This window comes from Acanthopagrus latus, chromosome 17, assembly GCF_904848185.1.
Source record: "Acanthopagrus latus isolate v.2019 chromosome 17, fAcaLat1.1, whole genome shotgun sequence".
Classification (NCBI taxonomy): domain Eukaryota; kingdom Metazoa; phylum Chordata; class Actinopteri; order Spariformes; family Sparidae; genus Acanthopagrus; species Acanthopagrus latus.
Window position 1 is genome coordinate 4,870,477 of NC_051055.1, and position 19,996 is coordinate 4,890,472.

At 39.6% G+C, this 19,996-nt stretch overlaps 1 protein-coding gene and 1 long non-coding RNA gene across 4 annotated transcripts in view; one reads left to right on the forward strand and one right to left on the reverse strand.

Annotated features, from left to right (window-relative positions):
• Nucleotides 1–19,718, reverse strand: part of LOC119006123 (melanocortin receptor 5-like) — a 29,095-nt gene extending 9,377 nt beyond the window's left edge. The window contains exons 1-4 of the mRNA XM_037074506.1: nt 19,497–19,718; nt 9,381–9,601; nt 8,203–8,309; nt 2,854–3,042 (exon numbers count right to left, since the gene is read on the reverse strand). Coding sequence (XP_036930401.1) covers nt 2,854–3,042; nt 8,203–8,309; nt 9,381–9,539 — 455 coding nt within the window. The 5' untranslated portion in view covers nt 9,540–9,601; nt 19,497–19,718. The remainder of the gene's footprint in view (nt 1–2,853; nt 3,043–8,202; nt 8,310–9,380; nt 9,602–19,496) is intronic.
• On the forward strand, nt 2,848–12,514 carry LOC119006139. Of its 3 annotated transcripts, none has more exons than XR_005070690.1 (4): nt 2,848–2,981; nt 8,849–8,897; nt 9,371–9,596; nt 12,353–12,514. It is a non-coding gene; the product is annotated as an uncharacterized LOC119006139 (long non-coding RNA). The 3 variants fall into 3 exon arrangements; XR_005070688.1 differs by lacking the exon at nt 12,353–12,514 and adding an exon at nt 9,793–10,542; XR_005070689.1 differs by lacking the exons at nt 2,848–2,981; nt 12,353–12,514 and adding exons at nt 3,123–4,310; nt 9,793–10,542.
• Nucleotides 19,719–19,996: the final 278 nt, after the last annotated feature.

Here is a 19,996-nt window from a genome sequence, read left to right on the forward strand (position 1 = left end):
CATATTGAAGTTTAAGTTGGGGTAAAAAAAAAAAAAAAAAAAAAAAAAAAAGTCAACATAGGTAAACACCCAGGTTTTTAGAATTAGTGCAGTGAAAATGAGTTGATAATTTTGCACTGTGTAGCCTCCCGACAGTTGCTGGTAAAGCAACACTTAATACTTTCTAAGGCTGGGCTAACAGTACAGGAGTTTAACAATCCTAACGAATTGAACAAAATCTTCACAGATGTTCTCTCTAATCTCAAACCTTCACACACTACAGGATGTGTCTATAATTCTTGTGCTAGGCGGAGCAGTGCAGCACCCCTTGTGATCTCACTGGGAAACAGACATAAACTGTGGTGCAACAGCTTGCTGCAGTAATGGTAATACTTTGCAGTGAGAGACGACAAAAGCAGATTAAATTTGTCTGAATGAGAAAATGATAGAGGAGAAACGATCAACAAATGGTTGTCTATTCTTCAGCGAGAACTGAGGGTGAGATTTTAACAGTCAGTTTTAATATTTGTCAATATTACTGCGCTTGCTAATCTTAGCCTGAAGTTCAAGGGTTGTTAACGGTTGCTTGGCAACACCTTCAGCTGCTCTGGGATATCTCTTTCATTGGCAATATTGAAAGTGATGATGTAATGCCATCGTAGTCGTAAAGATGTTGAGTCGTAAATATCAAAAACATATACGGTATTTAGCGGGGTGGCCCAGATGAGTCTGTGAGCAGGTCGGGAGGTTTCTGGCTGATTTGGAAACCCCTAACAACACACAACTGACCCAGCTGCTGGACCAGGATTTCCCGTCTAATGGCCAGGAGGGTCCTGTAATGTGACCCTGGCCTAAGATATGACAAATTGTTTTGTTGACCTGATTTGTGTTAAAGGGACCAGATGAAGTACTATTTGATATACACTTTTTCCTTTGCTAATGTTTTAAAACATTTTTGCAATGCTGTTTTTGTTTGTTTTTTTTAACTTTGCACTGATTCAATCCTTGTTTGGTGATTAAAGCATTAACTTTCTCGAGATTAACCATGTGTCCCTGCCTTTCCTGCCTAATCCCCTACAAGTTCCAAATTGTCATTATGCACGAGTTCTGTTGTAGCCCAATATTAGGAAAACAGGAGACTTGAATAAGCAGTTATTGTGGATACCACTGTCTAGCTAATGTTAGCTCCTGTGTTCCTGTGTTGTGCAACATTATATGCTGCAATATAAGTTTGTTTTTTGTTTCATGTTTTCATGCTGAACTAAAAGAGTGACCTTGTCCTTCTTCAGACAAAACTGAATAAACTAATTATGTTCATGTAAAGGGTTAAAAAAAGAAATAAAAAATATAAATACAGGTATGAAAAACATGATGATAAAAAAGTGGTTAAAAATAGACACCTCTATATACATATATTTTTTTAATTTTATCATGTCTCTCATAGTAATTAAATGCCAATTTCATTGTGCTCTCTTTCTTGGCATGCGCTGCAGAATAAATCCTTCAGTCAAGCTGAACCGTTTTGCGGTAATGTGTGGAAATAGAGATGTTTAGTTGCATACAAAAATTTTTTATACAAAATTTAGTTGTATAAAAAAAAGGGGGGGGGGGGTGCTCAGTCTGGTTCAAGTCCCACTCCCACACGAGGTGCCCTTGAGCAAGGCACCGACCCCTAACACAGCTCGTTGGGCACTGTAGCCTCCTATTTGTGGCCCCCGAACTGTTATTTCTTCACCATGTGTTTTGGTTGGGTTGGCACATGTATACCAGGACTTGTCTCCATGCCAACGATACACAGAAAACATGTTACTGGGCCACTCACTGCAAGCGCAGTTTTTAACTTTCACTTTCTTTTTTGGAGCAGTTCACATAGTGACATTTTGCCGGCAGTAGGAGTCGAGATTGCATGAAAATGTATTTCAAGTTCACTGCTAATAGAAAAGTGGACAGTGAAAATCAGCAATTCGAAGAAGAATGGACTGAAAATTTTGCATTCATTCTCCCTCCAGCCAGCATAAGACCTATGTGCTTAATATGCCAGGAGACTATATCTATGATTCCAATTTGAAAGGATAGGAATGTTGAAGAGACATTTCCTCAAAATTCAGAGGTAGAACAACAAAAATAAATGCACTGAAATCGTCATATTAATCTGCAAGCAGGATTTCTGTCACATCTATGACACAACAACAAAAAGCAACTGAGTGCTCACTTAGAGACTTAGAAACTTTGTTTAATTCAACTATTTTAATTTGTCAAAATGGAAATGACATTTTATTTTAGTTCATATTTTTGTTGTTTGTTGTTTTGAATGAAAAGGACATTTTTTTTTACTATATATATATATATATATATATATATATATATATATATATATATATATATACACACACAAATATATATATACATAGATGTCTGCCTCCACACATAGACAGATAATACAGTATTATTGCGTGTGGCCCGACCGACCTCAATACATGGACCTTTGACTCATTGAAAAAAATCTTTGTGGCCCTGATGCATTAGGTAAATTTGTTTATTACCTAAGGAAGTTAGGCAGAATAAATCCTGCAGCCAAGCTGAATGCAAGCTAAAGTGCTCTTTGTTCCTACATACAGAGCTGCGGGGTTGTGAACACACCTCTCCTCGATACCCACCAGACCAGGGGGCATTATTCACTTACTACTGTGAGAGTGAATTTAATAAAAAAGTCAGTTTCATTAAAATAATCAAAAGGAGCTTTCCTCGAGGAGTAATAAGAAACAGGTTCAAGAGTGCATATTTGTGTACTAAAATGGAAATTCTACAGGGATTTCAGGACATGAGATCAAAGCGCTTCTAACAATCTGAACACATCATCACCTCCATCATTACCTGTCCACAGCGATGGCCAGCAGGCTACACATCGAAGCAACGACAGAGATGCAGATCATGGAGTCGAACACATTGTCCATCTGCCTGATGAAGTGGTCCTCCACCACTAGCTGTCTGTTATTGAGCAGGTAAATTATGATGGTCTCCCAGGCATTGGACACACTCACCAGCATGTCCGCTACCGCCAGACTGCAACAGGCAAACAAGTTACATTATGCTTTGATCATCAACATAGATGTGAACAACTATTCACATGTTTCTGTTAAGGTGCTTCTTCCCCCCTAATGAATGAAGGATCATTTTCTCATGTTCTATTCTGTTATTATTGCATTATTACATTTTTATGTCATGATTGCTGGAGGTAAATAGTGGGAAAACTACCAAAGTTATTCACCCTCTGGCGAACATGAATGTCCGTACAATTTTTTTTTATCCATCCACTAGAGCTAGTTGAGATATTTCTCCCTGAAACTAAAAAAAAAAAAAGCCAATCTCATGGTGCCACTGAAGGGAAAGTGGAGGATCACCAAACTCATATACAGTAACTCACAAAAGTGAGTACAGCCCTCACCTTCCTGCATATATTTTATTATATCTTAGTGTTACAAGGTCTCAGGTGTGAATGGGGAGCAGCTGTGTTCAATTTGGTGTTATTGCTCTCACACTCTCTCATAATGGTCACTGGAAGTTCAACATGGCACCTCATGGCAAAGAACCCTCTGAGGACCTGAAAAAAAGATTTGTTGCTCTACATAAAGATAATCTGGGCTATAAGAAGATCACCAACATCCTGAAACTGAGCTGCAGCATGGTGGCTAAGACCACACAGCAGTTTAACAGGACAGATTCCACTTAGAACAGGCCTCGCCATGGTCGACCAAGTATTTGCTCAGCGTCATATCCAGAGGTCGTCTTTGGAAAATAGGCGTATGAGTGCTGCCAGCATTGTTGCAGAGGTAGAAGAGGTGGGGGGTCAGCCTGTGAGTGCTCAGACCATACACCCCACACTATCAAATTGGTCTGCATGGCTGTTGTCTCAGAAGGAAGCCTCTTCTAAAGATGATGCACTAGAAAGCCCACAAACAGTCTGCTGAAGTCAAGCAGACTAAGGACATGGATTACTGGAACCATGTACTGTGGTCTGATGAGACCAAGATGCACTTATTTCAATCAATCACTACATGAACCAGGGTGGGGCCGTGCGCGGGACCTCGATGGACGGGCGGGACGGGCTGCTGCTGAGCCAGTAGTAACGTTAGTGAGTAGTAGTAGTGAGCGTCTTTGGAACTGTTGTGTCCGCAACTTGAAAATGGTTAAGAGGAAGAAACGCCAGGGTGGTGCTGAGAAACAGCGATTTAAAAAGTTGAAGTTTCTGGAGGTGGAGGCTTCTAAATGTGCAAAGTTGACAGACCATTTTGGTGCCGGGACCACCAACCTGCCAGCAGGCAGACGTGGTGGTAAGTAACGTTAGCCTGGGGCTGGCTAGGCTACATTTTTGAGACGTGTCCAAAACAGAGTAAAAAACGTTTTTACATTGAATGTGATGTGACCTAACTAACTGCATACTGATGAATGCAGCTGCCGCTAATGCTAACGTAGCCCCTCAGGGACTGAAGTTGTTATTTTTCTAACTTTGACAGTCTAACAGGTGACAGCATATTAGCCCAGAGTTGAAGGGCTGTGACTGTTGGTATTTGTGGTTGATTTTGTTAAAATATGACATTGTGATATTATGGGTTTTTATTGTTTAGATAATTTAGCTAAGCTAGCTAACAGATGCTAACATCAGCGGGCTCTTGTTGCCATAGCAACAGTTAACATTCACGTGGACTGATGAGCTGTAAATGGAGATGCAGAATCAAGCTGAGATACTTTGAATTTTAGCACAAAATATAAGTAAACCTATAGGAAATAATAAGTTTAATTTCCAGTATTTACCATTGAATTTAATGTAATCTTTCACTTCATTTATTGTTTACTGTGGTGATAACTATTTAATAGGTATAATTTGTGTATAAATGTGTTACTTTTACTGTAGTTGGCTGTGTATAGTGTTGTCTTGAGCATTTTCAGGTCACAAAGATCCAGCTTTTTTCATTGGAAAACACTAGTAAAGTGTCCTAATGAAAACACGACAAAGCCATTTTACTATCTTGTTTATAAATGATGGTGTCAGGCCTTTTTTTTGTCACACACACTTTCAATGAAATGAATACTTGGTTTTGAGGAATGACTTCTATTTTGAGCACGTGACATACTTTTGCTTTTGTTGATTGCTATAGCTGCCAATTTTAGTCCTTGAGTTCATAGCTACATGCTTTATTTGTGAACTGCTATCAAGGAATATGACTCTCTTTTGCAGTATGTGTGAGAGAAGACGCAGCAAGATTTGTGGACTTCTTTGTGGTGTCCGCTGATAATGGAGAGGGCTGGTCTGGACAGAAAATGCCAGGGCTGAATTTTTGTCCCAGTCCACCCCTGGGGTTAAGGCAGTGCTGGAAAATTATGGTGGCCACACAAAATATTGACACTTTGGGCCCAATTTGGACATTTTGACTTCGGGGTGTACTCACTTTTGCCAGTGGTTTAGACATGAATGGCTGTGTGTTGAGTTATTTTGAGGGGACAGCAAATTTACACTGTTGTAAATGTCCCATGAAAAGATATAATAACATATTTGCAGAAATGTGAAGGGTGTACTCACTTTTGTGAGATACTGTAGGTGTCATTTATGTCATTACCATCAACATAGGCTTACAAAATGTTGTTAAAATTCCATTCCTCATTGAATGGGTTAAATGAATCATTTTACTCTGGACCAATGTAATGGACTGACTGACAAAGCACCAAAGAGCCACACTGCTAGCTGAAAACAACAAAGCAAGTGGAGATTTCCCATTGAATAAGATGCATTTTCCAGCCTGTCCTGCAAGTCAGGGCCAAGTTTAGGAGATTCAATGATATGGAAATGAATGAGTTTCTCTAGCTGTTTAGGTATCTCGTCTTATATGTAATTGGGACCCATGTTACATTGATCGGATAAAAGCAGCCTTGAGAGCATAGGACATATAGGGGGTTGGCATTTATCTTCCTTGCCTGTCTGACTACTGTCTTCTCTAAGAGCTGTTGGAGGGTTGGATGCTCTCTCACCCCCATCCCTTTAAATGCTGTGCAGACCAGTTTGTTTATGTCAGCTTTCAGCTTCACTGTTAGTTTTCCTCCCCAAGTAGCCATTCCATATCTTACAGCATGACTCCAAACACCGTGAGTCTGAGCTGCTACTGGATCCTGCTGTATACTTCATATACACTTCATCGGCACACCCCTGGACAGATTATAATCAATATGTACCAAATATGTACAAATGTACAAATATATGTAAGAATGAGAGAATAAAAGAGAGTGATCTCCTAGGTGACCTGGATCAGAAAATAATCCAGTTTTTTTAACATAAACAATGAGATGATGGTTGTCATAACATTGTATAAACTTGTTTACCTCTTGGCCACAAATGAGCGATACCACCTAATGACATATGGGATAACAGACACGAGTACTGTACAAGTTTGTTGAGAGGGAGTTGGGGCCGCAGATTTTTTAAATTAGAGCTGAAGTCCGCAAACAGCAAAATCTTAGATTTTCAAGATATTGCAAAAATATTGTGCACAATGGTTTGTTGGTTTTTTACAAGGAAACTGATGAGAAACACCATCAGCTTTTCCAGACATTACATAACATTGGAGATCAGGGCAACAGAGTTTTTTTTTTTTTTTTGGTAGAAGAGTAATGGTTGCTGTTTTCCAAAGAGATGGAACTAAAACAACCGACCTCTGGAAGACAGAGACCCAAACTGGTGAAAGTTTATCTGCAAATGTCTTCCAATGAAAGCTGAGACACCCTCAGGGCCTGTTGCCTTATTGGTGGTGACTGTCTTAAAAAGCCTTGTGACATCCCCAGGACTAATTTCTATCCTTGGGACACAATCATCAATGTTATGGTGCTAATGATATTATCAACAAAAAAGGTTTTTGCAAATCATGCCTCATGCAGAAGCTATTCAAGTCATTTGTCATTTCAGTTTTCATCTGTTGTTTACAGTGATTTCCTATTAGGAGTCATAAATATTATGGATTTCATAGTGGCCCACATTTTCTTTGTATCATTTGTATCAAAATCCTTCTCAACAGATTCTTGGTGTTGTTTTTTGATGCATTGATCTTCTGTCACAGCTCCCGTTGTGCTCGTACTTAGTCCTGAAGTCAAGCCTCTTGTGGTTGATACAGTCATTGACCTCCTTAGAAATGTAGGACTTGTGATTGGGATAAAGTTTTATTGCCTTTTAGGGTATCACCACATCAACATACAAGTTAATATAAGCCATAAAAGCATGTTGGTCTTAAGGTGAGGCACGGTCAGGTGCGTTTCTGGTGCACCGCTATCTCAACGCAGCAGAAGTTTGGAGCTTAATATACCATCAAAAAGCTTCTCTGAAGTCAAAGGTACAGTGTACACTCTAATGTTATGACTAAGCAGCAAAACTAAAAGCTGTAGTTATAAACCTTTAGCTTCTGTACTAAAAGTTGTTATCAGGAGGACGGCTCGAGGACCACATCCCTGTCCAACAAGTTACACTGTTAAATATCAATGCTCCTGGTCCTGGCACACCTGGCTCTTAAAGAGAATGGGAGATCACACTGACTGGTTTGATATATGTTATGCCCAAAACACACCCATGACTAACAAAGAGTCTAAATACAACCCCTTTGCACCATTTGCCTCACTTTGTGCCCAGATTATCTGCCAGTTAACTTCCAAAATTGACACTGATGTGCCCTAAATGCAGAATTTAAATAGAGTCCTTAGTGTGTAAATTGGAGACAGTATTTTATACTGGATTGCCAACCAGGTAAAGCAGGCAACCACTTCCTTGAACAGAAAGCAGCTCCAAGGCTTTGGGTCCTGTGTTATAAAGTTCAGATTTGTTTTCTAATACTAGACACTGAAACATAATATAAATTTAAACTGTAAGTACCCAAAGGTAAGACCTTATCTTAATGCCCCATCTTGCAAAAAGAGTCTAGTTTTGAAGCCTTTATTACTTGACTATGAATTGCTCTTACATGTGTATTAGTGTATAACTAATCCAGTTAATAGTATTAAATAGTACTGTGCAAATGAATGGGAAAGGGGGTTCACTAATGGCACTGAGTTAATTTTTGCCCTGTATGCCCAATCCGGCATTGAATGTATTACATAAAGACAAACTGAAGAATGGTACTCTTGCTACATTGTTAACCCTGCAGTCTGGTAAACAAAGGGGAAGGGGGGATTGTTGTGTGAACTGTTTACCTGCAGACGAAGAAGTACATGGGTGAGTGGAGGTTCTTGTTCTTTATTATAGCTGTAATGACCAGGATGTTTTCCAGCAGAGAGATGATTCCCAGGATCAGAAAGACCTGAGGAGTGTATTGTACAGTGTAACAGAGAGGATTGGAACAGTGAAGATTTGTAGATAAATAGGGTTGTGTTAGGGCCTGGACACACCTGACCGATATTAGACAGATATAGATAGATATAAGAACAAGTGGTGATGAAAGCTGACTGTTGTGTCGCCTCACATCACCTTTGTCTGAGTCGAAAATTTGTGCTTGAGCACACCACAGGAACTGCATACCACTCTCCATACGACTGGATGACAGTAGTCCGTGTAAGACTCCAGATTGCAGTTATACAAACTGTTACGAAGATAAAGCAGCATTTGCTTACCACTTAGGCAGTTCACTAATATAGCCACATCTACCAAAAACACATATGTCTGACAAAAAGCTGCACACGGCACTGACATGGTCAGCCCTTGGTCTTTTGGTTGTGGAATCATGGATACTACAGCAACAGGTTTCAGGGGCTTTTCCTGTCCTTTCCAGGTTATTTGTTTTGTGCACTGATTCGCACAGTAAATTGACTTGTGGTTCTCTTCTCTTGTATTCTTTTCCAGCCTAATGACCATTGATCCACTGCAAACTCAACATGCTCAGCTTGAAAAGGTACAACAAGGGCCGACAAGTATGAACGGTACAGAACACACTGAAAAAACTAAGGCTGCAGATTAGCCGTCAGCCCAACATTGGCCTGGTGTGTCATAGCCCTAAAATGGATTGCTCCCAAACTGGCTGCTTTTAACTCCCCCCTAAAAATGCTGCAGTATTAATCTGAGGAATAATGTGATTATTAACAAGGTAGAAAAAAAATAAGGAAAAAAGTACTAAACCAAATTTCATAAATTCCTTGTTTGTGTCTCTTTTTATATACCTTAAAGTTTTACTTTATCAAGACTTATTATAAATGTTAAAATTGGAGTAGAGTATTGGTTAGAGTAACAATAGAACAGTGCAGTAACAGTCAGCAGTTAATTAGATGCGGCAGAACATACCTTAGCTGAGTACAGCAGAGCACAATACAGTGTTTAGAAAAAAACTGAATGTTCAAAAATGACAAAAGTATACATTCTTGTGTTCAGTACAACACACCTCTATAGCGATGTGGACCTGCTCGCATGCTGGAGGTTTAGAAGTGCTGGTCTTATCTGGTAGCAGTGGAGGAAACTGGGTGTTATTCTGGGGATAGTAGGAGTAAGCCCAGGTGGAGTTACCCAGCATCATCTCCTCTTGGTAGGAAGATTCATCCATCCCTGCTGTGGCTCTGGTCCAGATCACTGCTTATCTACTGTGGATGCCATTTTGCAAGTAAGCTGCAAAGTAAAACAAATCAACAAATATTTCACATGAAATATTAGTTTTGACTCTGCAGCTCAGATATAATGTTTTGTGCCTTTTATTTATTTTACAAGAGTTCATGTTATTAGTTTTCACTTCACACCAACTTTTTAACTTTAATACACTGACACTTGCAGATTCTAATAATGTATTCATGTCCACATAGAGAAAGCCAGTGCAAGAACACAAATATTGGAGGTGCAGTAGCGTATATTCACAAGATCATAAACCATTGGCAAAGGTCTTCACAATACACAAATAAGTCACACTGTTCCAGTGGTTGGGTGAGGTTCGATAAGCTTTTCTTTCCAGTGGTTGATAAAATTAGGAAATTCAGGAAAAATGACGTGAAAGAGTCACAATACTCAAAATCTGGCAAACAAACTATGTTTCCTATAAGGTCAGTGAGATTAAATCACTTTCAGCTGACCAAATAAAATGGCATGAAGTTTGTTGTGAACATAACCCTTTGGTTATGAAAGAGAAGAGTGGGACGGTCAGACATGACAAATCTAACGAAAGCGAATGGGACACAAACACCTCAGTGTTGAGATCATGGCACAGCTAATGTGGCTGATCACATAGCCTTAACTTTTACCCTGCAAACAAGTGTTTCCCCTGTTTTTCAACTTCACTCGTGAGTTGGATTCATTTGATTCATGACGTGTTTCCAAGAAAGAAGCTGCTGCCAAAAGCTGATGAAGACGTCTGGACAGTGAATGTGAAAAAAGAGGGAAGCAAATACATGAATGACGAAATAAAACCATTCAAGAAAAGTTAAACCATACATTTAATTTCCATTGTGCCCACCATAACCACTGCTCTGATTTAAATGTGCCTAATCTCAGAATGACATTATCCAAATCCCTTCCTAAAACGACATAACATGGTTAATGGCCATTATAATTAGCCTTTGCAGCAGGACTGAATGAAAAAACAAAGCAGTTACATTTGAGTAGTTAAGACACTTTATTGCTGCTGTGTGTTCCACTACTAATTGTCACTACAGTTATCACGCTGTTAAAAAATGAGAAGCAATCAGTGTGTGTGAGTGTAAGTTATTTTGGTATTATTTACAATTTCATTAAAATCATTGTAACTTAAAGTCCTAGTTGTGGGGGCAATTGTATTTCACTGATCTAACTTATATAGTTAGTCTTTTTCTTTTTCTGTCATAACATACGGAAATGTTAATGAGGTCTCTCTAACCTGTTGACTTGCTTGAAAAAAGTCCTATATGTTTTGAATCAAACTCGATGATGTTTCTAATGTTGTATCCTGCATGATAGCACTGTATAAATAAACGATATATATGATACACACACAAACTGAGGACAAGCAACAAGCACAGACATAACAATATTAAAACATATAAACACAAACATCTCAGCCACCAGGGGTCTCTAAAACAAATGAAAAGAAAAGAAAGGAGTAGTGTGTGATAAGTAAGGGATAACATGCAGCCAGGTGTCAATTACAAGAAATAATGGATGATGTAGAGGCCTGAAACCTCTGAAGTGAAGTACTCCTGCTATTTGAGGAGTTCCAGTTGTGTCCATACATAAAAAGTTAGTTGACACTCTCCATCCAATCAGAATTGAGCACTCACCCAGACCATGGTATAATGGGAGAATAACCACCACTGTTAATAAAATGATTAACAATAATTAATGCAGTTATAAACATTAACCAATTTATACCATTGAGGAATGTTTTAACGATGATAAAGCAACTTCAGCATGCATACCATGTGTACACTGATTGGTTGATCTCAGCCTTCACCAAAAATAAGAATTAAATCTGAGGATGGACAAATGTGTGGACAATCATTTCCCTGAGACATTATATGAAAGAGTTTTCTCCTAATGAAAATGACTTAGCTGTGAGTTGATCCATGACAAAAGCTACAGGTTCCACATCTTTATCGTCCATAAACCTTAATTAACCTTTAAAAGAAAATTTGTCAACAGTTACTTAATGCCAATCATTGTATTAGTTAACTGTTAGTTAATGCTTATTACTGCATTGACTATTATTAACAGTATCTTCTTAAACTCAAATAACATTTAAGAAATGGACACCATCAGCAAGTTTAATTAAACTGTTAGCTTATCTTTATTACTGCAAGCATGTTGATGTGTTAATAATGCACTTCTCTGGGTTTGAACTTTACACATATTTACATTCAAAATGCATCTTAACTAAAATATAACAAGGGTCATTTCTTGACATTTTATAGCAAATATGTTATATGGTATGTCTTTAAACAGACACATGGCTGTACCTCCAGAGACATCGAGCATCTTTAAAAAAGTGAGACCAGCTGCCTCTGTGTGTTTTCAAAGACAACTGAAATTGCTTTTAGGATTCCAAATATGACATGTTTAAACCTTTGTTCATTGGACACAGCAGACTTTGTTTGACATTAAACAAGGAAGTTTGTTACACCTATCATATACTTCAAAACTTCATATCAAATACAATTCATCAGTTTGAGACAGACCTATGAATTAATGTGCAGCACAGCAGAGGATTTCATGCAACAACACCACATGTGAAATCCAAGACGCACGGATTACAAAAAGGCCTGAGGGGAGGGGAGCACGCTACAGGGGGTTATGCCTTAGATTAGGGGTCTATGGAGTCCGAGGGCCCCTTAGCCAGAGATTTTTCTTTTCTTTTTCTTTGAAGATCCACTACTAAATCTTTTTTTTTTTTTTTTTTAGAAAATAACAAGTCAACATCAAAGGTGGATCGCTTCATCCCATCCATTTACTTTTGATCCTGTTCTGAGTCCTTTAATATTGAATGGCTGCCCTTGAGATTTATTTTTATTTTTCTCCCACTTGAATTACAACTGTGCAATGCCTACTTAACTGCTTCAGTCTCTGCAAATGCTGGCAAACCATGGAGAGTGGAGTGTCTGAGCTAATTTGAAAACATTGCAAAAGTATGACTTGGCTCAATAATACAGAAACTCCCTTCAGTGGTGGGAGTTTGAATGCAAGTGGTGTAAATAAAGGGGCACTCAAGCTCATCTTATATTTACATATTCATCAACTGATGAATCTGTCAGGTACTACCAGTGATGGCAGTGCTCAGTTACTTAGTAACGCATTACGCTAATCTGACCACTTTTTTCAGTAACGAGTAATCTAACGTGTTATTATTCCCAAACCAACAATCAGATTAAAGTTACTTATTCAAGTCACTGTGTGTTACTATTATTTTCATAATTTTCCGTAGTAAGAATATATATTTTTGCTTTTTTCTTGCATCTCGGGGAGTGTTGTCACGTATGCGACAAGTCACGTTTTCAGCACGAGGACAACTCACGTGTTACACCACACAGCGACACAAACACAAACAACAATGGAGGGAGTAAAGAGATGCACGTTTCCTAGCTGGAAATAAAGTCATTATTTTGAGTTTGTGTCAGCTAACATGAGAATATTAAGGTTCATTGTACACTCTGTGCCGGCAACAAAGTGCTATTAAGCTTCAAAAACACAACTTCAAATTTGAAGGAACATTTGGAGTCACAGCACTTAAGTTTACAGAGCAAGTCCCACCAGGTGGTGTTAAGCAGAGAGCTGCTAGCAAAGCCACGGCCCTGACTTCTGCAGGAGGTCCCCCACCACCCAAACAACAAAAGCTGGGCTTTGGCGCAAAACAAGTAAGTGGGGGAGAGTTGAAGAGGTTGGTTTGGCGGTATGTTGTAGAGGAAATGCTGCACTTAACACAGTTGACTCACCCTCGTTTGGTGACATCATCAACAAATTCCCTACTATCAATGCCGTGCTTGGCGTTGCTGTTAAAAATGCACTTCCAATAAAGTGAGTATTGGCAAAACCAGTTGTCATCTTTATGTTGAGGGGGCAGGGGTGTTGTTGGCAGCTGCTGAATGTTACTAATAAAGTAACTTGTAATCTAACTTAGTTACTTTTAAAAACAAGTAATCAGTAAAGTAACTAAGTTAATTTTTAAAGGAGTAATCAGTAATCAGATTACTTTATCAAGGTAACTGTGGCAACACTGGGTACTACTGTGCTTTAGCATTTTACTGTATATCATATCTATGAAAGAAATGATCACTGTAGATCTGCTTTAGCAGATGCAAAGTATGGCAGCAGTAGCTGGCAGTGAAAACACCATGACACCCACTCTTTGAGGAATTTACCGTGGCAAACTGTACAGTGCACAGTTCAAAAGAAGATGGGTGACGTTCACTTTTTTCTTAAATGGACAGTTTTTTGTATCCCATTCAGTAACATTTCATGCTTCATAAAGCATACTGATGTCAAAGAGTTTTGTATTTTAAGTTTTCAATTACTTTGGACATCTAGGGTTCACAAGAAAACATCTTTGACTTTCTTAATGTCTCCTCTCAAATATGGCATCGCTCTGCTTAATGGGGCATTTTCATTTTATCCAAGGAATCAGTGGCTGCGGCCCAGAGTGACTCATTGATTAGAGAAAAGACACACATTATGAAAGACTCTATTTTCGATTCGTGCAGTTGCCAAACTCTGCTGTGGGGGCGTTTACATGCAGATCTCTTTCTCTGATCCTGACTTGTGTTGCTGTTTGAAGTGATGTAAATAATTAAGGCGTCTGCAGCATATGACATGGCGTTTAAGTCGCTGAAGTGTGGAAATTATGCACACAGATCAGTGCAGAATAATATACCTAACCACTGTGTGCGTTAGTCATTCCCCTTCATAAAGGACATCTTGTGTTTCAAGCTGTAGTCTCTGCGAATGGGCATACCATAATCACACCTCCCCCTGTGAATTCAGCCACTATGATCCATTGCTTCTTGTCTGTCTCTACCTGTTTGTAAGTCTGCCTCTGACTCAGTGTATTTTTTCTGAGGCTCCATCTTCTCTCTGTGATGACAGTCCCAGGGGGTCAGTTATTATCAGTGATCCTGTGCCATAATCACAAACGGAAAGCAAGACCCAGACTGCCTTTATCACAACAGCAAGAGGGACACCTTGAGGGCTCTTTGCTGACAACTAATGATCGCCCTATCAAAATCCCACTGGGATGAACACAGTGGATGCGGAAAACATAAAAGGATGCATCTTTTTTATTTCCTAACTGTTAAAATGTAAGAGCTTATTCAATGAAACACTTTCTCAGTCCCTTTGTGTAGACAGTACATCATTGTGAATGGAAAGGGTCACATTTTGAGATAACAAAGAACACGTGAACAGCCATTACAATCTGCAGCATATTTTGAGGCGTTTGAAGGATGTTTTTAATATTCATGAATTTCTATCAAAATGAAAACACCAGAGATCAGTCTTCTCTTAAGCAGGATTGTGTGTACCTTTAGATGTTTTCTGCATTGTTCATCCATGTTCAGGCCAAAATCAATTATACACAAATGTAATTGAATCTAGTCACTTGGGAATATTGATTACACCAAGACAGCAACCTGAGAGGCCGTACCATTTACATACATAGTCCTCTCCAGTGAAACAGTGACAATAAATAAATCATCTAGCAGGTATCAGTGTGATCAACAGTCATCAGGGTGATTTTGGTGAACCACTGTGCTATATGCATAAGTACTCCTTTTTATGACATGGTTACAGTCTACGATGACGTTACGATGTGCTACTGCAGAGACCAGAGACTGACAAGATGTAATCAAACAAGTCCAAAGACGAATCAGTTAGTAAAGCAACATTTTATTCATAACCACTGATTATTTCCAGTCTGGCTTGGGCAATGATTCATCCAGGGTTAGAGTGGTTGTATTTTAACATTAACACTTTTAACATTAGTGGAGAAATTGAAAGAACTCGCTCTTTTAGGTAGAACACTGAGCACCAGCCTTTTAGATACCGAAGTCTACACTGGTCATAAAGCTAAACCAGCCGGTGCTCTTAGCACGTATCACCCACATAGCCGACTACTGTATCTACTTTTTTTGGTGTATGCCCCCTTCTACTGCAGCACCCTTTGCCTACAACAGAACTGCATCTGCCAAACAAACAGCCAGATGAGGGAGACAAAACATCCCCGAAAGTGCTGCGGTCGCCCCAGGAGGAGTGGAAATAGCTAAGCTGACCTGACATGGACCAAGAGCTGTTCCTCTTCCAAGCCTTTTTCTTGCTAATGTCCAGTCGCAGGAGGATAGAGTGGATGAAGGGCGACTCAGGCTCACTCAGCAACAGGAAATCAGGGACTGCTCTGCGCACATCTTCACCGAGGCCTGGTTAACCCCCACTGTCCTGGATCAACTGGTTGGGTGGACAATCGCAGCAATTTTATTCAAATAAACCTCGGAGCTGTTTCACCTACAGTCCACCAGCATGTTCAGATCCCTGCCAGAGGAAGAATATCATGGACCATGTCTATACAAATATTTCTGGCGGTTCCAAAGCCCTCCCACATCCTCATCCAGATTTCACTGCTTCTGCAGCCTACTAGTTCTCAATAAACCATCAGTTAAAGCTGTGAAGGTATGGACAGATGAAGCCACAGCAGCCCTACAGGACTATCTTGAGTGGCACACATCATAGATGGAAGTGTATATTCACCTGTTTGTGATCTTAATGTTGTGGCTGATTGGTGTGCAGTATGTTGATGATTAACATTGCTTTATTAGCACTAGCTGGTTTTGTAAGTTATTTTCAGCTGGGGAGCTTGCTGGAAAGATGGACCCTGTTATGAATGTTTTTACAGGGGCTACTTAGCCAGATAGTTCTCTCAACTGCTCAAGTGCTAAAGGGACATTATTCTTATTTCACAAATGGTCCTGGTTATTTGCCTTTCACTACATTTGTCAGTTTTCAGTGCAACATGTGCCACAGCTAAACCTATATGATTTCTGAATGATCTAATTGCAGCATTCTGTTCCCTGATATGCACAAACTGAAAATGACAGCCTAACTGAATGCCTGTCTTCTGTCACGATTTTAAAGCTGGCAGTACGGCAGAGAGCTGCACCTGCTGAGCGTCCCCTCTGCATGGAAAGCACCAGCAAGACCGATTCTCTAACAGAGCACAGAAATCAGAGTTCAATCTTCTACTGGTATCATGACGCGTCTGATTGCAATGACAGTGACACAGACGCTAGAAATGGTGGTCATGAGCCCTATTTCAAAGGTTGCCATAGCTACGCCAACTCAAGCATAGTGTTAAATGGCATTCACAAAATATAACAGCACAATCACATTCATGTCATGATGAAGCCTTGCTTTTCCTGTCATCACAGCAAGCCTAATGCTAATCAGCTGTTGGTAGTTGTCACAGATTCACTAGGAGGATTATTTAAATTAGGTAGTAAGATAGCTGGCAACACTTCACTGAGATATCATCATACAGGCGTAATATATAGTTCTGACTTACATGTTTGATACTCAGTCGTAGATTTAAACAGAAAACATTGGGAAATCATGATTGAAACAGTTCAGATTTTAATCTAGATTCATCTATATTTATATTTAGATCAATCTAGATTTTAACGATTCATATACATGAATGTATATGATGTAAGCTACATGATCATGACAACACTTATTCTTCTTTGGCATGAATTATGTTTCAAAGGATCATAGCGTCAAGTTCATCATTTCAAGTCAAATTAAAACCGGTCAAATATTCCAAAATTTAATCATAAACTTGGTCAATAGCAGAAATAAAAATAGATAATCTTGTGATGAATAATACATAGATCAAATGTCCAAACCTCCACAAAAATATCACAAAAAATAGATCTACTGTGGACCATGAGTGCACTAAATGGACATATATATATTGTAATATAGTCTCTATATTCTTGAGAACTGATTGGAAAATCAAATGGAAATATCTGTTTTTGAAAATACAAAAACAGCGTAGGGTAGTTGACCCGACTGACCCACTCTTCAGTCAACTCCTCCCCCCACCCCGAAAACAGCATCTCTGCGTGTAAAAGCCAGACAGGAACCGCTATTTACTGATGGCGATGATGTCATGTCCATTTCCATTCGCACAGACATCATCTCGCCTCTGTTGCAGCTCTGTTATTGCCTCTGCTGGTGGATTAGAGGCGGAATGGAACTGTACCTCCAGTAGTCTCTGTAGCCCCATTTTGCCTCTTCGAAGGCAGGAATCTTGTGTCGAAATTGCGCCTTGTCGTTTGTGTCAAAGTTAGAGGCGAAATGTTCAACTCACAAAGCAAAGTTAATAGACCACACAGAAGTTATGTGGTGGCAGCAAACAGCGTCTGTCCTCTGCTGATATTTCAGTGTGGACATCACATCATATGACAGTTCAGAAGGTATTGCCCAACCCTAGCTGACAGCAACGTACCCAAAAATACAGGAGGGAGAACCAGTGCCTTTCTGTGTGCTGGATGTATGTAATTTTGTGCAACTCTTTCCCAATTTTGCCGTGTTGAAGACAGTTGGGCCAGTTAAGTAACTATTTACATGAGCTTTAATAAGGTGGCTTTCCCCACATTTCTCCCTCCGTCAGAGAGAAGCATAAATATGAGATGACGTGAAATAGTTATTATGCAAACCAAAAAGCAGAACTGAAAATAACTTGCGCATGGAGGCGAGTTTTTGTTCTCCCAGCAGGGGATGTGTTCGCCACAGATTCAGGTAAGTCGGTATAAAGCGCCTCGTCTCACACTGATTGATGCTCCTCGCCGCTACTGCTTCGCTGCTGTGGTGACTAATTTTTGTGAGAAAATCATATATTCTCTAGACAATTGCAACGCCAACAATAAGACTGAACAGGCAAAGCTATCCTGCACATGGGGGTGGCATCAATTACGTTTCTTTATGCTAATAAAACAGCCGTCTCTCAGCTTTCACTGAGTGTTCTTCATTTGCTCCACTGTTGTGCCTCACAGTGTGACACTTCGCTGACACAAAATATGCTGTCACTGTGCCGCTAACAGGCAGCTAACTAACAGTATTTCCCTGCCACACATAAGCGATGTGTCATTCTGATTAATACAAGGCTGCGGTCGCTTCAGCTAAAGCAAATGGCATCTGGCACGATGCCGTGAGACTGTGCAGCATGCACCTCTCTGTGTTTGTTTTTTCCATAGGAAGTAGCAGGGCAGCTCAAGGAGATCCTCCATCTGACTGAGGCACTATCCGCGCACTGAAATCAATCCTACACATCACAAATTATGGTCAAATCGAATAGAATCAAACCATATTACCGGTTGCATATACTTCTCAACAGACATCAGGACTGTGCTGTTGAGAAAGTTGCTTTGAGGACAACATACTGAAATAAATCTCCATCAGTTTTTCGCTTCAAATCTACGTACAGCACAGCTTCAAGTCCATTAAACACAGAAGCAAATAAAACATTTTTATATGCCGAGGACTGTGTGTGGTGGACAGTGTAGGTTAGGATGTACAGGTCAAGATGAGCAAAATACAGGTGAATGCCCAGAAGGGTCAAGTTTGTCCATATAACAGATGATTTGGGGTTTATAGGTTTATAATAAAGTTCCTTTAATTATAATACGATTTATAGTTTTGTATGAGGGTATTAGCTGTTACCAACCAGATGCCCATAACAAAAAGATGAAAATAGAAAATATTATAGCCAACGATCACAAAAGACAGAATAAAAATCATGCAGCTGCACGAGATGTTCAGTAATGTAACTCTTAAAAGCCTGTAAATCACTCCAAACTCTGCACTTAGTACCACAGACAAACATGAAGTTTCCATACAAATGTCATAGTAACGCCTCAAAGGACACTAACAATAATAATGAAAATAATAATAATAATGAGTGTGACTCTACTATTCTACATGTGACAGATTTGACAAAAATTAAAGTAAAAAATTGCAAAGATGTCTCCGGAGGTGGTTACAGAGACAGAGATAAAGAATGACTCACCTCTCAAAGCTGTGACTCAAATCCTCCTCACGAATGGCTCCGATGGACTGGATGGTGCTTTTGTGGAACATCCGACCAGTGGATTCACACATCCTTAGACTGAAGACAGAGAGGGAGAGAAAGGGAGCGAGAGAGAAAAAGGGAGAGGGAGAGAAAAAGGGAGAGGGAGAGAGAGAGAGAGAGAGAGGGGGGAAAGGGAGAGGAACTCCCCCTCAAGATACGACAGCATGGACACGACACACAGCTACACTGGCAGCAATTTCTGCTCATCTCCCTCGCAGTGCATTGATGGAATCAGCAGCAGAAGGTGCAGAGATTCCACTGTGTTAAAATATTCAATCTATGAGGAGCCAGAACAATAAAGCTCTTACACATGCAGAATTCTATCCTGCGGTATAGCAGGGGGAAGAACACATATTTTGCCTATAGTCGTGTTGTTTTGTTGGGTTAAACTCCACAGCTCGTTATTTCCATGCTAAAACATTTGGAAATAGCCATGT